Raw genomic sequence first — 27520 nt, 5'->3', positions numbered from 1 at the left:
CCTTGATTCTTCCCTTTCCTTCCCTCTCTCATCCCCATTTATCAGGAAATCCCAGAAAGTTTACCTCCAAATGTGTTCCCTTTACTTATCATCTGTCCTTTAATCACCATCTCCATAACCCCACTGTAGTCTAATTTTGTAACATCATTTGCCTGGACACCACGATGACCTTCTCCCCTTTTCTAGTCTTCCTCCTCTAATTCCTTCTGCACTCAGCAGCAAAAGCGATCTGCTTAAAACAAAAATCTGGTTATATAACTCCCCTGCTTAAAACCATCCATTTAATTGAGAATAAAATTCCACCTTTTTACAATGGATTACAAAGCATTTTACTATTGAATCCTGCCTTTCTAGCCACTGTTCCCTTGGTTCTAGCTGTACTGTTCTTTCTTCAGTTTCTCTTCCTGAAACTCTTTTCCACCCCAGGGCCTTTGCACAGGCAATTTCCTTTAGCTGGAATGTTCTACCACAGCAGCATGGCTAGCTACCCCCTATCCTCAGTTTTAGCTTAAATGTCTCCTTGGAGAGGCTTTCCTTGGTGATCACCCATGTCTATTGATCTTTATCTGTCTCAGCATCCCCTCTGTTCCTTCATAGTAGGTGTTATAACTTGTAATTACTTTCTCTCTCTCTCTCTCCTTCTCTCTCTTCTTTGTCTCTCTCAAAAAATGTAAACTCCCTAAAATTAGGGATTATGATTTTTTTTGTCCACCACTGTATTCCCATTGCCTAGCACAGAGCTATAGTAGGTGCTCACAGACTGGAGGGTGAAAGTGAGGTGGGAAGGGGATGGTTAGAACCATCTGCTGGGAAGAGGATTTTTTTACCATATGCATGTGATAATTAATTTTATATGTCAATTTGACTGGATCAGAGAATGCCCAGATATCTGGTTAAATATTATTTCTGGGTGTGTTTATGAGGGTGTTTCTGGATGAGATTGGCATTTGAATCAGTAGACTGAGTCAAGCAGATGACCCTCCCTTGTGTGGCTGGGTATCATCCGTCCAATCTGTTGAAGACCTGAATAGAATAAACGTTGAAGGAAAGAAGAATTTGTCCCTTTTTTCTGCCTCATTGCTTGAGCTAGAATCTCCTACCCTCAGACTGGAATTTACATCATCAGCTCCCCTAGTTCTCAAGCCTTCAGACTCAGATTGAATTACTCCGCTGGCTTTCCTGGGCCCAACTTGCAGACGGCAGATCTTGGGACTTTTCAGCCTCTGTAACTGCATGAGCCAATTCCTCTTAATAAATCTCCTTTACATCCTATTGGTTCTGTTCCTCTGGAGAACCCAGGCTAATAAAGTGCATGAAATGTAATTTCACTCAATGTGACAATAACTATATTTGCAGTCCAAAATTCTGGAAAAAAATATTATACCTAAATATATTCATTGAGGCATTATTTATTATAGCAAAAAGTTAAATAGTCTCTTGGCTACAGTGTAGAAAAGGGCATATTTACTAATAGTCACCATATGGAACTTTTAAAACTATCAAAGAAGATATATAGAAGCAAATCTCAATGTGATCTTTATTTATGATATTAATTTGTCAAATAAAAGGTCAAGTTTTGTGGGGTTTTTTTAATATTTATAGCTTAATAGAATATAACAAATTTGCTGTTCGTTAACAACAATATTGTTCATTAATCCTGATGAAACCTAAAGAGTGGACATGTCTCTCACAAAAAATACAAGTGAGTTCAGAAGTTTTCAAACGATACAGAGGCACAAAGTCATTACAACTGGTTTATAAGAGGGAGAGCCTCGTGGTTCCCCACGAGGTGCATTCTCAGAGTGGTCCCCAGACCAGCAGAAAGAGTAAATTGTCAGGCCCCCTTTCACACATTCCCTCCAAGTCATTCTGATACCTGCTAAAATTTGAGAACCACTGCTTAAGCATCAGTCTAATTACCAATTCTCTGTTTACTGAGGTCTGACAAAGGAGTGAAGTTCTGTTCTTGAGCAAAGAACGGGCCAGTTTCCCTGTGGACCCTGGATGAGTAGAACAGCCCCAAGAGCCCTTCACCTTGGGCATGCCCCAAGTCCACCAAGAGTGGGAAGATTCTGTACCCCTTAAACCCCCTCTTTAGCCAGGGATCCACTTCTTTCTTCCCCCCTGGGTCTTAGGAGGATGAGACTTAGCAATGAAGCTAGCTTTGCTTTATCCTTGCTCTGCGAATCTGTGTCTCTGAGTAAAAAGACACTTATTAAGGGGGAAAGTCTACTTTTAGCACCTCTTCTGGAATTAGAAAACAAGTTCTTAATCTAACACGTACTCTACACACGTACTTGGATTAAATTGAACAAAACCAGGTCTAGAGCTCCCCAGAGCTGAAACAGAGACTCAACATGCTCCCATTATGCTTCTTAACAAAGGAGGACATGGAGACTCAGAGAGCCCAAGTCTCTGAGATCACACAGCTTCTAAGTGACAGACCTCAGACTAGCTCCTGGGGCTGCTGCTTCTAATTGAGTACTTTCATAGCTCTACTCAATCCAGTTCCCCTTCTATTTCCAGACTTGACACCTCAGGGCTTAATTTCTATGTCTGTGGAGCAGGGCCACTGTGAACATGCATACAGTTCTGTACTGAGCCAGAAAGGCCCTGCAAAGGCCCCGGCAGCACAGCACAACCTGAGCTGAGCCCTGACCCCTGGCTTGAGGCTGCATCTGCCCGAAGGAAAGACCCTTTTACACATTTGGAGGCCTTGCTGGTGCCTCTTCAAATACCGATGTCTGAGCCACACCTTAGACCATTAGATCAAAACCTCTGGAAATGGGGACCACCAGTCACATATGTAGTATTTACAGCTCATCAGGTGATTCTAATGTGCAGCCAGAGTTGAGAACCACTGTCCAAAATGATTTCCAAGCTTCCTTTACCACACTATTTTTTAAGTGTCTAATCTTGACCTTGTCATCAAAGGCAAGAGACACTGGAGATTTACTCAATAAGTCAAGTTAGTATAATCTGGTGATCGCCACAAAAAAAAGCACTGGTTGATGAAGTTAAATATTTCATGCAATCCTGTCTGAGCCATCAAATCAATAGTGTATTTGAAAGGATCTTAAAAGTAAGGTCTGTTTTAAGCATAAGGACGGTTTCTATTTTTATACCTAAAGACGGAAAACTGAAATATTAAGTCCCTTGTTTTGAAAAGCAATGAGACTTTTGGGTACGTGGGCTCGTGTTCTCCTTCTCCCAGCTTCCCAGTCTTGACTGACAAAGTGGGAACTTCCAGGTTCTTGGAGTTATTAGATAGAAGCTTCTGCCTTCCTTCTTTTTTTTTTTTTTTTTGTGGTACGCGGGCCTCTCACTGTTGTGGCCTCTCCCGTTGCGGAGCACAGGCTCCAGACGCGCAGGCTCAGCGGCCATGGCTCACAGGCCCAGCCGCTCCGTGGCATGTGGGATCCTCCCGGACCGGGGCACGAACCCGTGTCCCCTGCATCGGCAGGCGGACTCTCAACCACTGCGCCACCAGGGAAGTCCTGCCTTCCTTCTTTTGCTGGCTCCTTCCCACGGTGGGATTTCTAGAAGAGTACTGAGCTGTTGGCATCCATCTTTTCTCAATGAGCCTGTCTGCTGGACACACATGTTCTTCACTTCAGATGACAAGTGTAAGGGCAAGCCCTACCCTGCAGAGAGCATCGGTTTGCATCTCAGGAAGGAAGAGCAGGGAGTCTGGTTTTGTCATAGGTTCCAGCAGCTTATTCTAGTCCAGCTTTACTAGCAATACATTTCATATCATGATCTTCATTTGGCTTCTGGGTCTACTGCTGAACTAATTCAGCAAAAGGATGTGACTAATTAGCCCCCTTGAATCCTAACAGTTTCATCTACATGACCAAAATGACCTGTTCGACAGCCTTATTGGCTGTGTTTCCACGAAAGCCATGCTGTGAAGTGGCACTGCAAAGCACTTGCTGCAACTTTATTACTCCAGCTTGCAGTCAAACCAGTTAGTTGTGGCTGAGAGAAATGATGGCTGGATTAGTAGAGGCTGGGAAGTATTGGTCACCCACATTGTACTCCTGTGCTGATGACCTGGGGTTGATTAATTCAGTGGAATGTTTCTTTTTCAATGTTTTGTAATGATTCTAGACTGAATACATCAACACAGCCTGAATTGATTTATAGCTCCCACGAATTGACAGAATAGTTTGCTGTTGTTTTTTTGGCATGGGGTAGTTAGAACTGGTAGAGTGAGGATTATATAGGAGTCTTCATAACTTTTATGGTCTGACTTTCATTATTATTCTTGCTCTATTGGAAAGAAATAATTGCTACCATTCTTAGAAAAGGGCTGGGATACAGAAATTTTAGATTGACTGACTAGAACAACTAATTTAACATTTTTCGTACTGAGATGTTTGCAATTGTAGAATAAACTTTTACTGGCCAAGTAATCTTATAATCATTGCTACCATGGGACTTACATTGCTCATAGCTGCAAAACTAGTAGAATATTAATAAAACTTTGTGCCCCAAATCCATAAGACAAGAATTTTAAAACAATGTATAATAAACTTAGATGCTCTAGGTACAGAAACAGATTGAGTTGAAATTACTACCTGGATTCTAGGAGCCACAGATTGATATTTAAAATAACAATTCCCTTTCCTTTCTAAGAAACTGATGTGATTACAATGTTTCTTAATGGTAGGCTCAAGTTTGAATCTTACAATGAAGCTCAATTTCTCAGATTTTGAATTCTGAGGATTTCACTCCAGAGAAAATTGTATGTTTTCAGCCACAATAACTGATCAAAAGAAATTTCTGGGAAGAGAATATATTATAGAAATCATGTAGCCAAATGTTTATGTAAATTAATTGGCAAAAGACTCTTTAATGTCCCCAGCCTACATGATTAATAATTTAGAGCCAAATTTAGGGGCACTCCACCCGGAAAGAATTACATTACCCAATATCTGTTATGTTACCCTGAAGTGTAAGCAGCAAAAAGCTCATTAAAAATTAATGAGGTAATCAGACAAATTCTATGACTATGCGTGAGCTTCTCATTAATGTTTCACTAGACAGCATTAAGAAAGACTAAATAGACTGCACTAGGTTTAGAAGTAATAAATGGACTTCAAAAGCAAAGCAACTTAATGACCTTCCAGTAAACACAGAGACCTGAAACAGAAAGGATGAAGGATTTTAGAAACCTATCCGCTATGCTTTCCGGCTGAATCTACAACGGAAAAAGGGAAATAGAGCGTGATCAATTACCTGCTAAATTTGATGAATCAAGAGGCCAGGTTTAACTATTACTTTGGAGCCTGAAATAACTGATTGGACTGTCATCAACTGTTTAAAGTGCCCAATTCTCCCTTCACTAAGTACTGTTTGACTAGAGCATGGTTCCTCAACAGCAACACAATTGACATTTGGTCTGGATAATTCTTTGCTGTGGAGAGCTGTCCTGTGCATTGCAGGATGTTCAGCAGCATCCTGGCTTCTATCCACTAGATGCCAATAACAACACCCGATGTGATAACCAAAAATGTCCCCAGAGATTGCCAAATGTCCCCTGGCATTCGTATTCCAGGCTGGTCAAGGGAGTCATACCTGTTAGAGGCTGAGAACTCTAAGAAGACAAATACCACATTCCCAATCAGAGTGGGAGGACCTATACAGCATTAAATGAAAGGATTAACTTGCAATTATTTGGTCAATTTGGATTTCGCAGACAATTAAACTAGTTAATTCAGATCAAAATTTCTTCTTCGGGATCTGACTTATCAGTATTGGCCTCTACATTAATTCAATTAGTGGACTAATGGCTCGGCATATTTTTTATTTGGGCTTCAGGTTTCAAGCTCAGAAATACTTCAAGTGCAACGATCAGGGCTAAAAAGCAAACAGAGCAGTACTCATCAGCATGATACTATTACATACCCATCCAAGAGTTCCTCCCCCTGGCTTCTGGTCACCTGGTTCTTACTGTCCCTCCCCAAACCCCACTCCTTCCCAACCTTGTCTATCCCAGCTTGAATTACCAAATAGCATGAAAATTGAAAGTATGCGCTTTAGAGCCACACAAAACCGTGTTTGAATTCTGACTCCATGATTTGTCAGTCCCTCATCATGTAAAAACTGGGATCAGTCATAATAATAATTCCAAGGTTGTTGTGACAGTTACATAAATTGATTAGGAGGTCAATTCTTCTGCCAATAAGAGACCCGACTACAGTGTTAAAGTAGGTAAGGGTTGTCATGTAGAATTCTGATGGAGGCAGCCTGAGATGGCATGGATGCTCCAGGAAGTTGCCAGGAACCAAGCTGCTTCCTGTATTTCTGCGCTGCAACCTTTAGTAACCTTCTGGGTCAAAAGATAGCTGTTGGATTTCCAGACATGTTTTCTTCATTCCCAGAAGGAGGAAAGAAAACTCCAAAGAGCAAAGGACCTTCTTCAGAAGTGCTTCTCAACTTCTTTTTATTTTCATCAGCCACATACGAGGGAGAAAGACTAGGTAATGTATTTTTTTAAGGCAAGTACAGTTGCCTCCAATAACTTAGCAGTTTTGCTAGTGAGAAGGAATGCATATTGGGTAGACATGGTCATACTGTGTCACTCAGAGACTCTCTCCCTCTCGCCATTGGGTCATAAGAGTCCAAGAACTTATATGACTCTGGGAACACAATCAAGGCCCTGATTTTATGATAATTGCCATCTTTCCTGATGCTTCTTTAACTACATTCTCTGCTACCAAGCACCAGTGTTTTGGATGGAATCCAAGAATGCTGTCACAGAAATCCATTGGCCATAGGTTGTCCTCTAGACCACAGTGCTAGAAGTTCAGTCTCCATAGGGGCATCCATTAGATGACCAGTCACCCTCAGAGTGCTGGGTAGGACTGGATGTCATACCTTGTCGAACTTGCCCAATGTCCTACCACCCTACTCAGTCTGACGGAATTTAACGCTCCCGTGTAGGTTCACGTGTCTCTCCCTGAACCCCCAGAAACCCCTCTTTCCCCAATCCAGGATAATCTGTCTGAAACCCCTATAAGCTTAGGTTTTGAGAATTCAGCTTAGATTTTGAGAATCCAGGTCAAATATTTCTTCTTGAAGCTAAGGAAATTCAAATCTTCAACACAGAAGGCTTAATTGCTTTATTTGGGGCAAGAGAGGGAGGATGCATACAATAGGGCACACAGATTTTATGATTGGGGGAAAAATAAAGGATAATTTAACATTGACCCATTAATGTCCTTAGCAGTTTAAATGGAACAACCAATAAAAATGTATTTTCATCTATGTGGGAGAAATGCAAATTATTTTACGATTATTTGAATTTTAGAATAATTGGGATTTTTGGTCCTTTGTAATGTACGCCAATTGTAATGCGAAAAGTCTAACACTTAAAGAGTACTGATACTATTCATCAAAAGGTAACTATTCTTGGGCTTCCCTGGTGGCTCAGCGGTTAAGAATCCACCTGCCAATGCAGGGGAAATGGGTTTGAGCCCTGATCCAGGAAGATCCCACATGCCACAGAGCAACTAAGCCCGTGTGCCCCAACTACTGAGCCTGTGCCCTAGAGCCTGTGAGCCACAACTTCTGAGCCCACGTGCCACAACTACTGAAGCCCACGCACCTAGAGGCCGTGCTCCGCAACAAGAGAAGTCACTGCAATGAGAAGCCTGCGCACCGCAACGAAGAGTAGCCCCCGCTCACCGCAACTAGAGAAAGCCCTCACGCAGCAATGAAGACCCAATGTAGCCAAAAAAAAAAAAAAAGTAACTATCCTTTAATATGTCTACAGCTGTAGAAATAGAAATCTGTGTGTTAATGCTTGATGATTCACTGTCTGATCTCAGGCTTGTCTTTTGCCCTTTAGAAAGAAAATGCTATTTAAGTAATGAGCAAGGTATCATGGCATTTCCTAAGTGTTCACTACTCAGGAAAACAGTTGTAAATCACTGTGTTTTGTAAAACAGAAAAAGTGTGACAGACATAAACCTTTATCTATCCAATAGCCGTTTTCCCCACTGCCTACCTCCTTTCTTCCTTGGTAGGGGAGCCCTGATCTTGTTCAGGTAATTACCTTCCCACACACTCAGCCCCAGGAGGGAATCGCTGATTCACCACTTTAAACCAATTGTTGTAATTCCATTACCCTTGCTAATGATTGGTTTAAGCATGGACACATGACACCCCATGAGTCAGTTGGGCGGTTTCTACCCTGAAGGGACACAAATGAGAATTTACCCTTCCAATGTTTGGATGTTGTAATGTGAAGGCATGATGCAGCCATCTTTTGAAGAAAAAGAAAGATACTGTTGATATATTATGAATGGCATAGCAGAAAGATGGAAGGTACCTGGGTCTTGACAACATCCTTGAGCTTCTCAACCACCTTGACTTAGTTTGTAGGATAAAATTTACTGTTTAAGCCACTTATTGTTAGATATTTTGTTATTTGTAGCCACAAGCATAACTGTTAAATGACATAAGAGACTATGCTGTGGAAGAGAGACTGCTAGCTGCCTTGTACGGGATCTGTTGTCCATTTTTTTTCTTATTAAGAGACCCCTGATTATATTCTTAGTAACAACTGCATACATTTTCCAGCTTCTCTTGAGGGCTTAACTGAGAGTCAACAAAAATTGATGGGTGTGTCTTTTGGGCTTGCTCCCTAAAGGGCACTAATTTGGCTAAAATGCTCTCTCTTTCCCCTTCCCTCTTTCTTCTCGTTACTTGCCTGGAATATAGATGTAAATCGTGGTACTCCGAAGGCCATATTTGACTGTGAGTAGACTTTAAGGATGGAAGCCACTCACAAAGATGGTAGAGCAGAAAGAAAGAAGGAGCTTCCGTCTCTGATTGACCATGGAACCACCATGCCGGCACTGGACTATCTATCCCTTGACTTTCTCTTGTTTAAACCACTATTATTTGGCATTACTGATGCATGCCACCGAACCTAATTCTGACTGTTGCAGCTGCTGAATGGCATTAAAAGTGATACTTTTTGGAAGAAATTAAGTTAGGAGCAGAAGCCTTATTTCTTAGGAGACAGATTCTTTTCAAATTTAAATATTGTCATTGAGTTATTCTGAAAGAGCAAGGAGCTACTCAAATTGTATTTAATAATTCTATTTTGCATTTTTTACACAATCATCCTAAAAAATTATCTTTTGAAGCTGATTGAGAAAGCAAGGAATAGAAATCATTATAATTTGTTACCATCTTCCTGTGAATGCCAAGAAAGGAGTCCCAAATTGGGTCTCTGAATTCATTCATTCTGCACAGACTTATTGAGAACATAAGGTATTAGAGGCAGTATATGTTAGGCACTGTGCGTGTGTGCGTGTGTGTGTGTGTGTGTGAGAGAGAGAGGGAATATCAGATATACATCCTACATTCATCAAACAAAATGACTGTTTCCTGGCAGGAAACAATATGAAAAAGATAATGCCAATTTCATAAAAAGCAAAAATAGAAAAATACAAATAATTGCCTAAGGAATAGAAGGAAATAAGCTAAAATATTAACAGTTTATATCTTATGAATATAGCTTTTTCTCCTTTATATATTTTTCATGTTTCCTGTAAAGAATATGCAGGTTTTAGTCAGAAAAAAAACTTTATTAAAAAATTTTATTCTTAAAAAAAAGATGTAGTTGTTACAGGCAAGGAATTTGCAGGCAAAGCCCCCCACTCATTGTGTCCTGGGAATTCTTGGCTTTCTGCAGTTCACTTCCACAGCTGCTTAAAATTCTTCAGTTGATCATAGTGACTTCAGCTGCAGGTTTTGAACCTATTAAAGGGAAGGTCCAATGGGAGGCCAGTATTTCTTAATCAGGAATGCTTAGAGCTTTTACAAAATAAAAATTCCTGGTTCCCATTCCTAGTGATTCTGATTCACTAAGCCTGGAGTAGAACCAAACCACGTGAAACTTTACTTCCCATGTGATTCTGATGGGCACTCTGGGTTGAGAACCATTGCTTTAGGTTGTTATCTGTTATTTGAACCTTAGTATAAATGAGAATCCAAAGAAAAGTTTGATAGGGAATGAGGGGGCATAAAAGGATAGTGGCGCCTAAAACTGAGTGGATGTGAGGCAGTCAGCATTGGGGAGAGCGCAAAAGCCTGCAACCTCACCATTCTCCCAGGACCCTGCATGCAGAGATTATAAAGGAACAAAATGTATGAAAATATACGCTCTATAGTATTTCAGCTTATTGCAACAATGAAACAGCCAGGCTTAGAGAGGTAGGATGCAATAAAGAGGAAGAGAGAAACAGTTTGGATCTTCTGATGAACAATATGAAATCATCTCTACTGTGTCTCAGTTTTGAAAGCTTAAATCAGGACCAAAGATCAGGAGAGGGTCACTGGAGACACATTGAGAGGGAGGGTGTGATCTGGGTATCTCCAGATATCACTAAAAATTGGGAGATGATGTTTAACACAGGACACTGCTTCCTCAGGCTATTTAAGGGACCTAGCTGGGGTTCACCACAGTTTCAATACAGAGCCACATTCTGCTCCATGGTTTTTGTAAATGACTCTTTTCGTAAATGACTGGTGTGTATGCATGACAGGATGGGTCCTAATCTTCATCTTTATTTATCACTGACAAAGGATGAAAACTATAGAAATAATTTTTCTCTCATATCTTGCCAGAACAAAAGAAGATCCGTCATCGGCCCTAAATAACCAGCTTTTTTTTTTTTTTTTTTTTTTTGTGGTACGCGGGCCTCTCACTGTTGTGGCCTCTCCCGTTGCGGAGCACAGGCTCCGGACACACATGCTCAGCGGCCATGGCTCACGGGCCCAGCCGCTCCGCGGCATGTGGGATCTTCCCAGGCCGGGGCACGAACCCGTGTCCTCTGCATCGGCAGGCGGACTCTCAACCACTGCGCCACCAGGGAAGCCCTAACCAGTTGTTTATATTGAAGCTCTATAAAGCTCTAAATAAATATAGAGCTCTTAAAGCTCTATATTCCATTGTGTTACAGTAATTTCTTCCTCAACTCTTAAAGTATTACTATTTGAAAAATGAGCATATCTTTATTGCAAGTAGAATGATCATAAATCTTATAAATTTAAACCAGGAATGAATGCCCCCCCTGAGTTAGGAAGAAATCAAAGGACTGTAAAATATATTTCATTCATTTTTCCCTGAGCAGTCTGATTCTTCCAATGTCAGGATCTGCCTGCTATCTTTTCATAATAGGCTGAGCTATGCAGAAATTCAAGATGAGATATTACATTGTACATTACTAATTATACACATAGACCCTGATGCTCACAAATGTTTAATGCACTGAAGGGAAAAAGGCCTTTATTAAAGACCTTGCTGTTTATCAGCTTCTAGAGCTTATCATTTTGGATTTAGTTTGGAAGGATTTATCCAATTGAAGAATTATTTTTTAAAAAATAAATTTAAAGGAAACTAACGAACTTTGTAAACTCAATATGATGAAACTTAGAATTCCTTGTAGGAATGGAGACTGATTCCTTAGTGCCCTGGAAGGCCTACATATTTTCCTTTACTCATCCCTAGAAATAAAAGAGAATTATTTCAGAACAAAGCAGCCATTATCAATTCTATCAGAGAAGTAATTACCACTAAATACTCTCACAGCATAGAGCATTGCAGTATTACTGATAAGTGAATATTTTAGTTTAGCCTCAGTAAAAACTAAAATCTTTCTCTTACCAGAAGTACCAAGTTAAGTACTGAATCACAGAAAAGCTTGTCTTGTATGTACAAGAAAATGTACATTGTGTTATAGACTTCTAGGGAAATACTGAAAACGGTGACTCTTTCTTTGGAGGAACAAAATGTAGTTTCTCCAAAGGCAACTCTTCCCTACAAAAGAAGAGCGAAGAAAAGGCTGTAGTCTTAAAATGAATCATTGAACACTAATACCCAGTTGCAGGTTTTATTACTGTAATCGCGAAAGACCAAAGACCAATATCATTCCTGTCACAGCTGAGGCCAGTTACAACCTTTTAGAAAAGACCACGTTCCAAGAACACACACCCAAATAATTGACGTCATCTGCAAAACGAAATAGTACTCTGCAGCTTCCATCAGCAGCGCTGAAATGGTGGCAGGTTATAAATAACCTCAGCCTACACTGCCACTTCTGTCTGTGAAGCACACTCTGCTCCACTAGATCAACCTTCTGAATAATGATACCCAATTTCACTTACATTAAAAACCACTGAGACACTTTATTTGTTCATAAAAAACTGCTACATATGTCTTTTTGGAGCTATGGACAATTTCTAATTTTCAATATGATATCGAGTTATGTAATTGTCCCCCCACCCCCAGTTAAATAGGTGTGTCCCAAGGTCATCCAACCTCATGCTCTGTATGCCTAGCAGAATGCTGGGTACCTTGCTCAATAAATACCACTGACTGATGGATTGTTCCAGGGCTGCATGTGGATTAGCCCAAGTGCGTGTCCAATGCCGGATTAAAAATAGTGACCCTACTTTGAACCCTCATTGGCAGCTAACCAAGGAATTTACGTCTCATCCATTCCAATTTCTGCAAATTATAAGGAAGCACTTTCTGAAACGCATTAAAGGAAGAAAATCTTTGATTTACCGCTACTAGCATTCCCGTCCTCCTTTGCTTTCTTGTTTCTTCCCTTTTCCTTCTTTCCCTTGAGCTCACTTTCCTTTCCTTTCCCTTTCTATTCACACCCAGAAGCATTTATTGCTGGCTACGGAGCTAGGAGCTGTGCTTTTTCCTCCAACCTGCTTCAAAGGAGCTCCCAGTTTAGTGAGCAACCATTTATAATAATGTTAGCTTCGTTTATTGCACATTTGCTTCCTTCCAGATGCATTCTATCCATTGTTTTATTTAATCTTTACAACAATCTCGAGAGGAAGTCATTTGCCCACCCCATTTGACAGATAGAAAAGAAGCTTAGAACAGTTAATTAGTTTTCCAAAGGTCACACAGCTAGTAAATGATAGATTTGGGATTCAAACCCAGACCCATTTGGATCCAAAACCAATCTTTATTCCATAATAATATTCTGTTCCTAGAAAACAAAAGATAAGCTCCACATTGGAAGATATTTACCACTGCACTGAAGAGCGATTTCTACTCTTCTGAGGTTTCTCTGAAAATGCTTACGTCTCATTTGATTATAATTCATAAAGTCTCACACTTAAAACTCGTAAGGATATTTAAAGCACAAAGGCTATGATTTAGGTCAGTGACACTTCAAGCCTGATTCACAGACCAGTGCAAGCAGGTGATGTAAATATTATCAGTCTGTGATGAGCTAAATACAGAAATTGAAACTAAGCATTTAGAAACTTTTATAGCAATTTGACAGAGTAATTAAATAATATAATAATACACAATAACATATAATAATTATAATAAAAAATAATAAACCACATGGCATTATATTGGGGGATTTTTAAAATTTAATTTTTCTAGTAGTTCCTTTTTATTATATTTTACAAAAATATCAGTCCACATGAATTGGGCATTTAAAAAAACTAGTCCACAAATAGTTTGAGAAGCACTGCTGTAGGTCATTCTGAATATGTAAAATTTAAGTCATGTTAGCTGGCTATCAATATGATTTTTCTGGAAACGCCACTAGGACACCCAGAAATAGATTTTTTCTCCTTCCTGCACCGATAGACTGCTAACTGATTACTGGATCTGTTTCTGGGGGATATGGGAGCACTGGGCCACTCGAGGGAGCACATCTGCTCCGAGCTTCTCTGGCTTGGTGCCTGGAACAAAGGGAGTTTCAGGAGGTGCTTGATGAATGTTAAATGGAACAATTAGTGACCAGTGACCCATGAGGTAAAGTTTCTCCTGAGTTTTAATTCATAGTGCTTGGTGAAAAAAGAATTAAGTGTGGATATATCAGTGAACCTTCCAGTAATTTTGATCACAGGACTTAGTGACAGATGTCGAAGATGCTTTTAAATGGTGCGATTTACAGACTGTGTTGATTGAGAGCGGTGCTCTTTACCCTACCTCGCTGGAGCATTTCAGTGAATAATACAAGGCTGTAAGATAAGCTCAGGGCTCTTCTGTGGGCAGAAGATAGACATATAATTTGGTACTTGGAAGAAACATCCTGGACAATTTATGTACCCAGGAATCAGAATTGGCTTATTCACGACTTCCAAGGGAAGACATGCATTTAAGGAACTGGTTATTGCAACTGGTGATAAAATGCTGCTGGTGGCAGAAAATGTTATTTTATGAAAGCTTTTAAAAGATATCTTTCCCCACACCCTGAATGAAAATATATTTAAGATTTCAACTGCATGTGTCATTTCCTTATTTTCAGAGCTGTGTCCTGGCCATGAAAACATCTTCTGCTTATAGTGACACCTTAACTGAAGTTGATAGGGTTGGTTTTTTGCTGGTTGGTGGCAAGCATGAATCCTTCATGGAAAAATCTAAAGAATAGAGCTCTGTGGCTTTCTCTGCCCCCAGAGATTTGCTGTGAGAGCACAAGACTGCTCTTTTATCTGTGACTGCAGAAGCTAACAGGATGTCTGGGAGGCCAGGGGAAAACATGCTCTAGGGATCTCTCCTTTCAGACCCTAAAACGGGAGAAAGATTAATGGCTGGCAAAGTCACACTGCAGATTATAATTCTCTTCAGGCAGGTTATAAAGGTGCACCGACAAACTCTGTGAGGTGGGGGAGATGAGGGAAGGGGGAGGCTCACAGCTGCTTTCAAAGCCATTTATCAGGAAAGAAAGTATCTCTCAATAAAATGACACCATGTCTAAAAATTCTTGCCTGGCATCCCTATCTGTTATATGTTGGAGTGTGAATGAAATATGCCTTCATAGGGACTTCCCTGGTGGTCCAGTGGTTAAGACTCTGCACTACCAAAGCAGGGGGCCCAGGTTCGATCCCTGGTGAGGGGACTAGATCCCACATGCATGCCGCAACTAAGAGTTTGCATGCCACAGCAAAGGAGACTGCGAGCCGCAACTAAGGAGCCTGCCTGCCGCAACTAAGATGCAGCACAACCAAATAAATAAGTAAAATAAAAAAGTCTTTAAAAAAATATATTCCTTCATAGTAATAAGAAAATAGAATTTAGGCACATGAAATACATAAATATTAGATACATATGTTTAATAAAACAAGCTGGCTTGTTCTAAACGCTGAAATGAATCAAAATTAAAATTTCACATATGTGGTTGCTCATCTATTTGATGAATTACACAGACTGGCAGCTTTATGAATACCGTAAGTGCCCCAGCTTTCTGATATAATATGGAATATTTATTTTGTAAGATAGAGAGCAGGATCTCAATATTATTCTAAAAACTATATATATTAGAGAGAAAGAGAAAGATAGAGAGAGATGTTCCCCTGGAAGAGTTATTTATTATCAAAGATAAATTTGTTGGGTGTAATGGGATTCAGGACATGCTACTCCAAAATATGCCCCTTGGCATATTGAATATCTTAAGCTGAAGGAATTGGAGAAAACAGCAGAAGCAGGAAGGTCACTCTGACCTTCCTGCCTTGTTTTTCTTCCCTGAAAGCAGGAGATAAAATCTCCCAGGTGAAAGGTACCCTCCCTGTATCAGGAGGAAGGAAGACTTTCTTATCGCTAGATCCTAGAATTTGGGGCCTAGAAATCTGTACAAAACAAACCTGGTTAAACTAATCCTTACTAGTTACCTCTTCACCATTTGCCACCCCAAGCCCAAATCCCTTTGCCTTGTCAATTCTTCATAAATTCATTGCTTCTTTGTCTAAAATGTATAAAAGCTTCCTGCTCTGGTCACTTCTTCAGGTCTTCACTCTCTTGCGAAGGCTCCCACATACATGTAAAAATTTAATAAAATTTGTACGCTTTTCACCTGTTAATCTGTCTTTGTCAGTTTAATTTCCAGGGTCATCCAGGGAACCTAAGAGAGTGAAGAAAAACTTTTTCCTCCCCTACAGGGGAGATATAACCTTTAGCAAGATAGGCTAAAATAAGTCAGTTCGACCATTACCTGAGATGTCAGGGTTAATTCACAAGCCATTTATAAACTTGAAGTTCCCATCCTATAGTTTAAGAAACAGATCAAGGCCCAGCCGCATTGAGTTTGAGTATGATCTTAACTAAACTGAGAGAAAATTGTTTTCTTCCCTTTTGTTACTGACCCTCCAGAGTCAGCCTCCAGGAACAGTCCTGCTACCCGGTGTCGTTCAGCTCAGAACAAGACCAAGTAGTACCAGAAGCAAAGGAAAGTTTTATTCTTTGATCAAAAAATGGAGAGATGCAAGCCCTAGTTCCAGAGCACACCCTCTCCTGGACAGGCCTTGGGTGGGGCTGCTTTTTGGGGATCTCACCTGTGGAGTAAGGGACAGGGCTCTTGTTGGTAGGAGCAGGTATGTTGCTTAGGGCTCCAGGTTGCACGCCAGGGGCAGCATCTCTGCACACCGCATGCTGTTGTCATGGTGAATTGAGGTGTCGGGTGCACCGCTTCTGCACACGGCCCACCAAGTCACGTGCCAGGTGCAGCGGTTCTGCATTGAGAAGGCTGATTCCACGTGTTAGGTGCAAGGCCTCTGCACGTGCCCCCGGTAGGCAAGTGAAACTAGACTAAGCACAAAAGAAGAGGTTAGACCTTATCTTATAACCTAGATTCCATCTTATTCTCCACCCCAGTGGGCTTTGCCAGTGACACTTTCAGAAACTCTGTGAAGTAGACATTAATTTTATTTCTGGGGAAAATGACCAGAGTATTCGTGGTGAATTAGTGCTTACTCAAAGTGGGAGAGTAGAATAGAAAACAGAGAAAAGAAAAAAAAATTATGTTCATTATGGATTTAGATGCATGTCAGAGCTTATTTTTGTGATCCCTACCATAAAGTCTGTAGGGTATTGTCAATGAAAAATTAATCAGTCGATCTTAGAAAGAAATGGAAAAAAACTTTTTAGAAGTGCAAATTTTTCCAGTTTTATTGAAAAATAGTCGACTTCCATCACTGTATAAGGTCAAGGCATACAGCATGATGGTTTGATTTATATATACTGTGAAATGATTACCACAATAGTTTCAGCTGGCATATATCTTCTCATATAGACACAATAAAAAAAGAAGAGAAGAATAAAGAAAAAAATTTTCTCCTTGTGATAAGAGCTCTTAGGATTTACTGTCTTTTATTTATTTTTATTGAAGTATAGTTGATTTACAATGTTGTGTTAGTTTCAGGTGTACAGCTAAGTGATCCATATATATATATATATATATGAATATATATATACTTTTTCAGATTCTTTCCCATATAGGTTATTACAAAATATTAAGTATACTTCCCTGTGTTTCGCAGTAGGTCTTTGTAGGTTGTCTATTTTATGTGCGATAGTGTATATATGTTACTCCCAAATTCCTAATTTATCCCTCCCCCCGACCTTTTCCCTTTGGTAACCCCAAGTTTGTTTTCTATGTCTGTGAGCCTGTTTCTGTTTTGAAAATAAGTTCATGAAATGGATTTTTTTTTTTTTTTTTTTTTTTTGCGGTACGCGGGCCTCTCACTGCTGTGGCCTCTCTCGTTGCGGAGCGTTGCGGAGCACAGGCTCCGGACGCGCAGGCTCAGCGGCCATGGCTCACGGGCCCAGCCGCTCCGCGGCATGTGGGATCTTCCCGGACCGGGGCACAAACCCGTGTTCCCTGCATCGGAAGGCGTACTCTCAACCACTGCGCCACCAGGGAAGCCCGGAATATTTTATTTGAGCCAAATTGAGGACTATAACCCGGGAACAGTCTCTCAGACAGTTCTGAGAACATTTCCACCGGTTAGGGGCCAAGGCACAGTTATATAAGTTTTTGAGACAGAGGGCTGTACGTTAAATGATGTATTATTGACTGTTTACACAGTCTAGTGAGTAGTGGGTCATGGGTCATCATGGCCCCTTACAAGATCAAGAAGGAATGTTCTCTTTTAAGGAGTTGCCTTGTTGATGCTAGGAATATATTTCTCTTTATGGTGGACCAAGCATTTTTGCTGATTGGAAGGTTGGTCAATACATAATGCAGATACACAATGTACAATAGTGGGAAAAGAGGTCAAAAGGAAGAGAACATTTTTTCATGTTTAAATTTTTCTTGTCTTGTCATAAAATATGAATTTTATTTCACAATAATAAATGTATAATATACTATATGTTATCCAATGTGAAGTAGTAAAAAGTAATTTTGGAATTTCATACTCAAGCTTTGCTTTTTCCAAAATAGCTTTTCCTACTTAAGGCTAACCGCAAGAATCAGACATTTTTGGAGCCAAGGTATATCTACATAATCAAGAACTTATGCAGATGTGCCTTGGCTCCAAAATATGAGAGCATACTTTTATTTTCTAACGTAGCCAAAACATTCAGATGTTTTTCAAATTGTGGAATAGATAGCAAATCACAGATTAGAATGAACACACCCAAACATTCTCCAGCCCAAAAAAAAAAAGAAAAAAATCAATCTTACATTTAAAAACCTGTAAAATATTCAAAAGGAAGATCATAATTTTCTAAATTCAATTAAGTAGTAATAGAATAGGTTGAAATCTTCAGGAGTTTTGAGATAACTGATGACCGGGCAAAGCTTTCTTCTTCTGCTAGCCTCTAGGCATAGTCCACGCTAAATAAGAAGCTTTTCTTTCAACCTGGTAATGGGAAACATCCATCACCTCTGTCTCTGAGTCCAGCCTTAAACCTTCCTCAAGTGGAGAACATTATTAAACGTTTAAAGAAAACTGAAGTCACAAAATGACATTTCCCCCGCTTATGATAGCATAGATTAATCAATGAAGACAATTTGTACATTATCTTTGGAATGTGAATATAGAACGGTTTTAAATATTCCAAATCCTCAGAGCCTACTTAAAAACAGATACTGATAACACTTTCTCCAGGCTGTTTATAAATGACTTTATTTGCAGCAGTGGTCAATATGAAAGTTATTTCACGTGCCTATCACAGAGCATGTGCATGATAAATATTTTTTGTACAAATGAATGCTAAATAAAATAAAAGCAATCAGATCTACTGTGTCGCTTTGGCAGCATTAAAGGCAACATTTGACCAATCACAGAGTAATCTGTTCTTTTGTATTTGTAATTTACCTAATATATATAATCACGTCTATGTAGTTTGTATTAAACTATCAATATTTATATTATTCATGCCCTTTAATACAAATTTAATATTTATACTTGTATATATTGATTTAATTTCAGAGTTTATTAAATGTCCTTAATGTATCTCGACAACATTGTGTACATTGTAGGGAATCAATTGTGCTCTTTGAATAAACATTCTGAGAGCTCAGGAGTAATTACAATCATCTCTTTATAGACCTAAAAACACAAAATGTCAAGCACTCTTATTTTATACATTGTAAAACGTCTGTATTGTTCCAGGTCTTTCTTCATTGTATCTCCTCTTTTCCATCTCTTTGCCCCTTAAAACTTTTCACATTTGTTTAACCTGAGCTACTACTTTGGGCAAGGGAGGGCATACTGCTCCTTTTTGCTTATTACTGTGAAAATGTGCTTTTTTTCATAGAGAGGTCATGTGAGCCAGCTAATGCATTGGCATGTGAACTAGCTTTTACTGCCAAATGAGTCAGCTGAGATGGGAACATTAATTTATTTGAATGGGTACGAGTTGACAATGCCATAAAGAGATATTGGTACAGCTTAATGGAACAAACTGTCAAGAAAGTGTAGGTTGGGTATGGTGTAATTCGGCAAGCATCTGAATGTTTCCATGTTCACAAGTATCTGCCTTTCCTGATCTGAAATGTTGTCTCTTGTCTCTTGGATTCCTCCACTAAAATGGAAATAACCCTAGAGAAATGACACGTAAAATTATTATCAGGTGTTAATATTAGATTGAAATTGCTGATATTCAAACATTTTGACCTACACAAGTAGTAGTTTTATTTGATTCAACATCATACCTTCATAGGGATAGTTTATCAGATTGCCTTGTTATTTTGTTTTAATTAATTAATTTATTTTTGGCTGCAATGGGTCTTTGTTGCTGCACGCAGGCTTTCTCTAGTTGTGGTGAGTAGGGGGCTACTCTTGGTTGTGGTGCACAGGCTTCTCATTTCGGTGGCTTCTCCTGTTGTGGAGCACAAGCTCTAGGTGCCTGGACTTCAGTAGTTGTGGCTTGCAGGCTCTAGAGTGCACGCTCAGTAGTTGTGGTGCACGGGCTTAGTTGCTCCGTGGCATGTGGGATCTTCCCGGACCAGGGCTCGAACCTGTGCCCCCTGCATTGGCACGTGGATTCTTAACTACTGTGCCACCAGAGAAGTCCGCATCAAGCACTATTTTCTATGATTCTGTCATCTATAGAAAGTTGCACAGATGAGCAACAGTTGGAGAAGCCTTTGTAAAGAGTAAGCTCTCCCAGGCACACATACCTATAGCAAGGACCAGAGAAGTGCCCCAGTGATACAACCATGGGGGAGCCAGTGACAGATTTGGAATAAAACCTGAAAGTCTTATCAATTTTTGATTCCCATTAATTAACAATCTTTGGAGGCACATGGGTAGTTGAGGACAGCATGGAAGCTAGTCTAGAAAGCTGAAGTTTTACATAGCAGTAGGTAGTCTTATTTTTTCTTTGCTTCAGTTCCATACAAATAAAATGGAGATAAAAACATTTGAGGCCACATGAGATAAGCTACACTGGGAATATACATATTTTACGTGTCCAGCACTCTACTTTTCTGGGAACTGGCGCTATTCCCCTCTATCTACGTGGTTTCTGCTGGAGCTGCCATGTTTATTCATTCCTTTATTCAACTACTATTTATTGAGTGCTATACCTGACACCATTCCAGGTCCTGGAGATATAGCAGCGACTAAAGCATACAAAAGTTCCTCACAGAGCTTACATTCTGATGGAGGAAATAAGACATTAAGCAAAATAAGTAAATATTTGGTATGTCACATGAAACACGCTATGGAGAAAAATCAAGCAGGAAAATAATCAAGGAAAGTGCTGTGGTTGAGGAATGAAATTAGTGAAGTGCTATGTTCATTAGGTGGCCAGGAGTGGCTTCATCCAGGATATTTTTGGAATTGGATCAAAACAGAATGGTCTAAACCAAGAATGTGGAGTAAGGAGTAAGTAGAAAAAAAGCCTGTTAGAAGCAAAAGAGAAAAATGAAAAAAACACAAGAGAGTAGCATGAAAGGAGGATGTGGGGAGAGAGGGAGAAAAAGAACTTCCCAGGTTCTGCATAATATTCCAGTACACTTCTGATAAACCCTTTTTAAAAAGAATCCTTCTGATAAATTCTAAGCTGATATGAATCAGTTTTGGTCACTCCCAACCAAAGAATCCTAACTCACACATATATTAAGATAACTTATAAATGCAAGGCTTGCCCAATGTGGGAGATGTTGGTTACCTCAGAAAATTAGAACTTGATGCTTCTGATGCCAATAATATAGATTTGATAGCAGAGTTGAATTAATTTTGCTGTTCCCTAGCATCCAGGAAATAAAATGTACAAGAAATACTTATTTCTTTGTTTTCTATTAATCAGATGAGCTCTGATTCTGCAATGGGCTTGTGGAAAATTCAAATGAAAGCGTTATTTTTTCACCCCTAGCTATGCCCTCCCTCCACTCCCCCATCGGAGTCACAGCAGAATTAGGGAAGCTTACTGATGTCTGGACAACTGGGAAAAGGCTCTCTAATTTCCAAGTCATCACTGTTCAAGCCTGCTTTAAACTTTCTCTGCCAAGAGGAGAGCACAGAAATCTTACCGAGGCTAATGGACGCTTTGCTCCCTAGGGTGTAGCCATCCCCTCTGAAGCCGAGCCACCTTCCTGGAGAAGGGAAAATCCTGAAGCAGGCTCAGGTATTCACTAATCATGGGACCTGTCAATCTTTCAGTTTCTCTCTCCTGATTCTCAAAACAATTCTCTTCTCTTCTGGCCTCCAAGGCATCCTGTGCATAATGTTTTCAGTTAGCTTAGGTTTTTATAATAGACCACAAGAGTAAGTAAACTGCTTCTAGGAATTTCAGCTTTCCACCCTACAAAAACTCTCCCTCCCTTTCTCACTCCTCCACAGATGCTGGGTTTTTTGTTTTTTTTTTCTTTCTTTTTGTGGTATATTATACATCACATAAAATTTTAACCATTTTAAAGTGTACAGTTATGTTGCATTAAGTACATTTACGTTGTTGTGCACCCCATAGATTTCATAAGAGTCCGGTGATCTGACTGAGGCAGAGAAGGGTGGAAATATAGGAAGAAATAATTATTGTATTTAAAAGGTTTTTTCGTTTTTCTTGAATGCATGGGGCAAGTTCAAATGGGATACCATAATTGGTGATTGTGAGTAGCTAAGAGGCATCATTAGGATAATAGATATAAACGTGAAAAAGGATGATGAGGAGAAAGGGTGGCTGTAAGGAAATTTGTAGGAACAATGAAGACAAACTTTATCTGTCTCACAACACTTGTAATACCATTTAATATATCTGATGCAGAAGTAAGATGAAGAATTTTTCTCCACTTTGCCTTGTGCCAGGATCAGAACAGTGTTCCTGAATTTTGTTGGGAACAAAACAAATAACTTCCAGAGAGGTCTCAAATCTAAAGTAAAGTTTAATTTTATGAACTGCAATAATGCCTAAGCAATGTGTTACTAAAGGATGCAATCCACAGAAGACTTAGTATTAAATATCTTAGAATCCTTAAGAATTACATGTGAGTTGTGTGGTTTGGGGGGTGGAAAGGAGTGCATGAAGGGCATCAAAATAAGCCTACGTGATTTAGCACTGGCTTGGCCTAGAGGTTTCTTTCAGGAATTTGAAGAACTCGTATCCATTTATCTGTTCCCAAATATTTAAGTGCCTGCTATGTGTGAGGCACTGGAATACAGCAGTGAACAAGGTAAACATGTTCTTTGCTCTGAGATTACATTCAGGTGTATTTTAATTCTGAACGATGAATCCAAGAGCACAATAAATTGAATAAAGCAGTGAACCACGGGAGCCGTGGTTCTTCACAAGCTGCAGCGGAAGTCAGCATCTTAAGTTTTCTATTCTTGGTTGCTGACTTCTGCTTAATTCTTGAAGGGGGCGGGGGGAGAGATGTGAAGAGATTTCTCGCCGAAAATATACACAGACTTGGTGTTTGGGTTCGGCAACCCCAAATTACACCTGCGGCACCGAACTAACCCCACCTAAGAAGCAGGCAGTATTATACGGGAAAAACTACTCCGTCAGAGCCCTCGGAAGACTCAGCGACTTTCGGCCAGCACGTGAAAGCCATGGACTACAATCCCCACAAGCCCTTGCGATCCCACCCCGCCCGGGCAGCTTCGAAGCAAGGGGAAAGACTGGGGGTTGTTGGGTGCACTCCTTTTGCGTCATTAGCGTGCGACTCCACGAAACAAAACAGGTCTGGGCTGCAAAACTATGGCAGCTGCTGAGGCGGCGGTGGTATCGTCGTCATCCTTGAAACCAGACACAACCCCAGTCCCCGAAAGTGCAGGAATGGCTGCAGCCACGGCCGCCACATCCTCAGCGATGGCTGCAGCCGCGGCGGTTGCGGCCAGGACCGGATCCGAAGCCAGGGTCTCCAAGCCCGCGTTGGCTACTAAGCTGCTGTCTCTGAGCGGCGTGTTCGCCGTGCACAAGCCCAAAGGGCCCACTTCAGCCGAGCTGCTGAATCGGCTGAAGGAGAAGCTGCTGGCAGGTACTGCAGCCGGGTGGGGACCAGGCCGAGGCGAGGCGGTCGCCGTGAGAGCGGAAGCCGCACAGAGCACACTGGGCTTTTCGCGCTCTCGTGGCTCAAGAGATAAGAGGAAGGGAAAGGGAGAACGGCCACAGTGTAAGCTCTGGACAGAAATCTGGGGCATCTCCGGCTTGGACTTGTCCTCACGTGAACTCCTGTAGCCTAGTTGGCAGTTGTCGTTCTCAAGGGAAAAAAAAACGAAAAGCAAAACCCACACATCCACATAATAAACCTCTGCTCTTGGGCCTGCAGACGAGTTTTCTACAATCTGATCCCTCAGAAGCCTTTTGTTTGGCTCACGTAGATAAACTCTACCCAACGGAATCACTGGCTTTCTACACCCCAAAGTTGCATTCCTAAAAATATGTTGGAAATGCGGATGTTAACCAAGACTCAACACAGTGGTTTTCATAGAGTGGGCAAGAGTCCCTTGTACAAATGCAGATTCCTAATCCTTGCCCCCCTCAGAGACTGTGATTCTGAGGATATGGGGGTATTTTTAGGAAACTGCATTTTTAAACTGTTGCTCCGGGTGATTCTGGTGTAAGTAGTTAATGGACCACATTTTGACGAGCACTAAATATAGTGCTAAATATATTTGTTTGTTTGTTTCCTCATATACACTGGGAGAATATTAGAAAAGCCTGAAGGATCTCTCAGTTCATCAGTCCAGTAGATCATTTCAGACAATGGAATCAAGGAACCTTGGATTTTTTTGGATCTTGCAATAAGCCAGACCTGTGCTAACCTATGGAGAGGTGAGGGTGAAAGACACTGTGTCTTGCTAAGCTCATAGCAGTAATTTCTGCAAACTTTGGTGATAAAACTATTTAACTGGGTTTTCAAGGCCCTCCAGAGTTTGGCCCTGGCTTATTTTTCCATGAAATCAGTACAGGAAGTTTCTTATTTGTTTAGTGTCCCCTGGCAAATGTTACCACCTCCCCCGCCCTTTTTACTGCAAAAGCAAATATTCTGGTAGGAATTTGTTAATTAAAACTGACACAATACAGATTCAAATGTTTATTGGTAAAGGTACATTCCTGAAGATGTTTAATACCTATGTTATATCTGCTTATTCTTTTGTTATACTTTCATTATACTTTGTTACCTGTAAGGATGGGTCATATACGGGATGCTGAAGGAAGGAATTACATCAAGGACAAGCTTTGTGGTGTCATCATGGAGTTGTTTCCTTCATAGAATTGCTTTCATTTGGCCTGATTTGTTAGCTAAGCTAAGGCTTTTTTGATCCTCAAGATAATGATTATCATTCTTTCTTTCAGACAAGTTTCTGATAGGATTAAAGCCATATCCTGGCCTTCTGGTTAATCTGCCTATCAAGAACTGAAATTTCTCTTGAAACTTAGTTAAAATTGATTGTTTCAAGGCTATTGCTGGACCATCTTCTGGAAGCCACTCACTCAGAAGTAGACATTCTCATTACTCTCCATTTCTATATTGCTTGTGATTGGCCTATTCTATATTTATGTTAGCCAGACCAGGGCTTCCCAAATGCCATTCTAACTGGCTGGCAGAATTGTCTGGGAAGGTTCTCTTAAAGTTACAGATTCCAGGGCAAGACATTCTAATGCCAGCCAGGTGTGACAACCGCTGATTTAGGCCACAGTCAGTTGTCATGCTCTCTACTAACATTCCTTGCCTTTCCTTACATTGATTCATGTCGTACTAAAATCTCTGCTCTTCCGTCTTTTTGAATCCTTCAAGGACTAAAACATATCAGAATTTTATAGCTAGAAAAGGTCTTAATAAATATTCATCCATGAATGGTACCAATGGGGTGAACCAAATTCCAATATAGTAGAGACGGTGTGTCTTCAGACTTGAAAGAAGTAAATTTGGACACAAAGGGAAGACAGTAAATTTTAGGGTCTCCACACTCCAAGGACCATCAAGTTAAAAATACAAAGAGTTCCCCAAAATATTTCTATGAATACAGGACGAGATCCATAATGGGTTGCAAGTGAAAGTGAAGGGTTTGAAGCCTAGGCCTCGCCTCACAGATTTATGTTAAAGCATATGGTCATGTCCTTCCAAGCAGGGTGATGTTGTAATCACAGAGTGACAATAGGACTGTGTTCCAGACTGAGTTCTGACTCAGTAAGACGGTAATTACAACCCAACTTATCCTTTGGGCCATTTAACCTGGCTTCTTCACTGTTACTCTGCCTTCCCTCCTTTCCTGTCTCTGTCTTCTCTTTTCATTTTCTTTTACTCTATTTTCCATCTTCTCTGTGTCAGTGGTAATAAGGAAGGTTTGATGGGTTTGGAGGGGTACAGATCAATAGAGCTCTTCCTGCTGTTCTCTCCTTTCCCATTTGAAGCCTAGTAGCCAATATTCTCTCATTACAATGTTATATGCCATGATGATGAGGATGATGATGATAACAGCATATTGTTATAGTGCTTTGAGTTTCCAAAGCACATTCAGATCGCATTATTTCATTTTATTTTTTACAATAGGAATATGAGATAGGCCAGGTTGGCTTTTTTTTTTCTTTCTTTTTTAATATCTAAATGCTTTGGAGTATAAGTGGCAACTTAAACTGTTACCCTCTTCCCACATAAGCTTTTGTTGAGATTAGCTTCTTTAAGGAATTGAGAGTTTTGATTAGGAGAGGAGGACAGACCTACAGATACTTTGGGTACTTAGTGTTCTCAGAAGTAACCCTGTATGAGATGTACTCCCAACATTTAGGTAGCTGGAGAGACCAGCAAAGAGCACCAGGGAACAAAAGAGATTTTAGAAATGAAATTGAGGACTTTGAAAACTAGCTGCCTATGTAAAAACCAACTTCTTCTCATCATTCTCTGTCTCCCAGCCCACTGCTACCGGGAATTTACTAGATCTCTGTGGGTTCGTGTGGATATTGACCCACTTTAAAAAAAAATTTTTTTTCCCTTGGAAAATGAATTCTAGTTTCTAGACAACTAATTTGGGAATACTATTTCTTTGTAATTTAGGGAGCGTCTGTACATTTTAAAGTCTGTTCTTTGTTAGTAATATCGTCCTAATCTTAACATATTAGGTTTGTACAGTACTTTTTATTTGTCTTGAGTACTCCATCCACACTGCCTCATCCCGTATTTATGGAGATTCTGCTTCGTTTGTCTCAGTACTTACCTTTTTTTCGTCCCAATTACTCTTACAGAAGCTGGAATGCCTTCTCCAGAATGGACCAAGAGGAAAAAGCAGACTTTGAAAATTGGGCATGGAGGGACTCTAGACAGTGCAGCCCGAGGAGTCCTGGGTAAGAGATACGAATGGAAGTTTGATGTAACTGCCACTTACATCAGAAAGAAATATTGATTAAGAACAGATAAAATTAACTAAGGCCATGCCATTTTCAGTCTACTTTGGAATATTTCAAAATATCCAACCTTAGGATGGATTTATAGTGCCATCTTCTCAAGAAGCCCTTGTATCATTTGGCACGAGGTATTGAAGGCTGTTAGAAATAGCCACTTTTATGTCTGGATGGACTTTGAGAAAGGGTTTGTATCTGTGCAGAAAAGAGTTAACACAACAGGCCTGAAATCACTGTCTTTAGAAAGGCCTGCTTGCATCTGGGGACTTGGATTTGGTTGTGTTCCCATCCTTCCCCATCCAATAAGGATGGGTTTACTGTCCCTTGACTGTTTGTGTGAACAGTGTGGTTTATGCTAAACGCCTGCTTTCTATCTTGGAATCTGGGATTTTGTCCCACCATGCAGGCAGAGGGTGTCTGGGTGACCATTCCTCTCGTCCCCTCCAA

At 40.3% G+C, this 27520-nt stretch overlaps 1 protein-coding gene across 1 annotated transcript in view; it reads left to right on the top strand.

Moving 5' to 3' along the window:
• The first annotated feature begins 23399 nt into the window (after positions 1–23399).
• Positions 23400–27520, top strand: part of TRUB1 (TruB pseudouridine synthase family member 1) — a 30431-nt gene continuing 26310 nt past the window's right edge. Inside the window, exons 1-2 of the mRNA XM_030839320.2 lie at positions 23400–23708; positions 26918–27016. Of these exons, the coding sequence (XP_030695180.1) occupies positions 23429–23708; positions 26918–27016 (379 nt within the window). The 5' untranslated portion in view covers positions 23400–23428. The remainder of the gene's footprint in view (positions 23709–26917; positions 27017–27520) is intronic.

Source organism: Globicephala melas, chromosome 16 (genome assembly GCF_963455315.2).
Source record: "Globicephala melas chromosome 16, mGloMel1.2, whole genome shotgun sequence".
Lineage (NCBI taxonomy): Eukaryota > Metazoa > Chordata > Mammalia > Artiodactyla > Delphinidae > Globicephala > Globicephala melas.
Note: the sequence above shows the minus strand (reverse complement) of the source record. Positions and strands in the feature narration are given on the sequence as shown.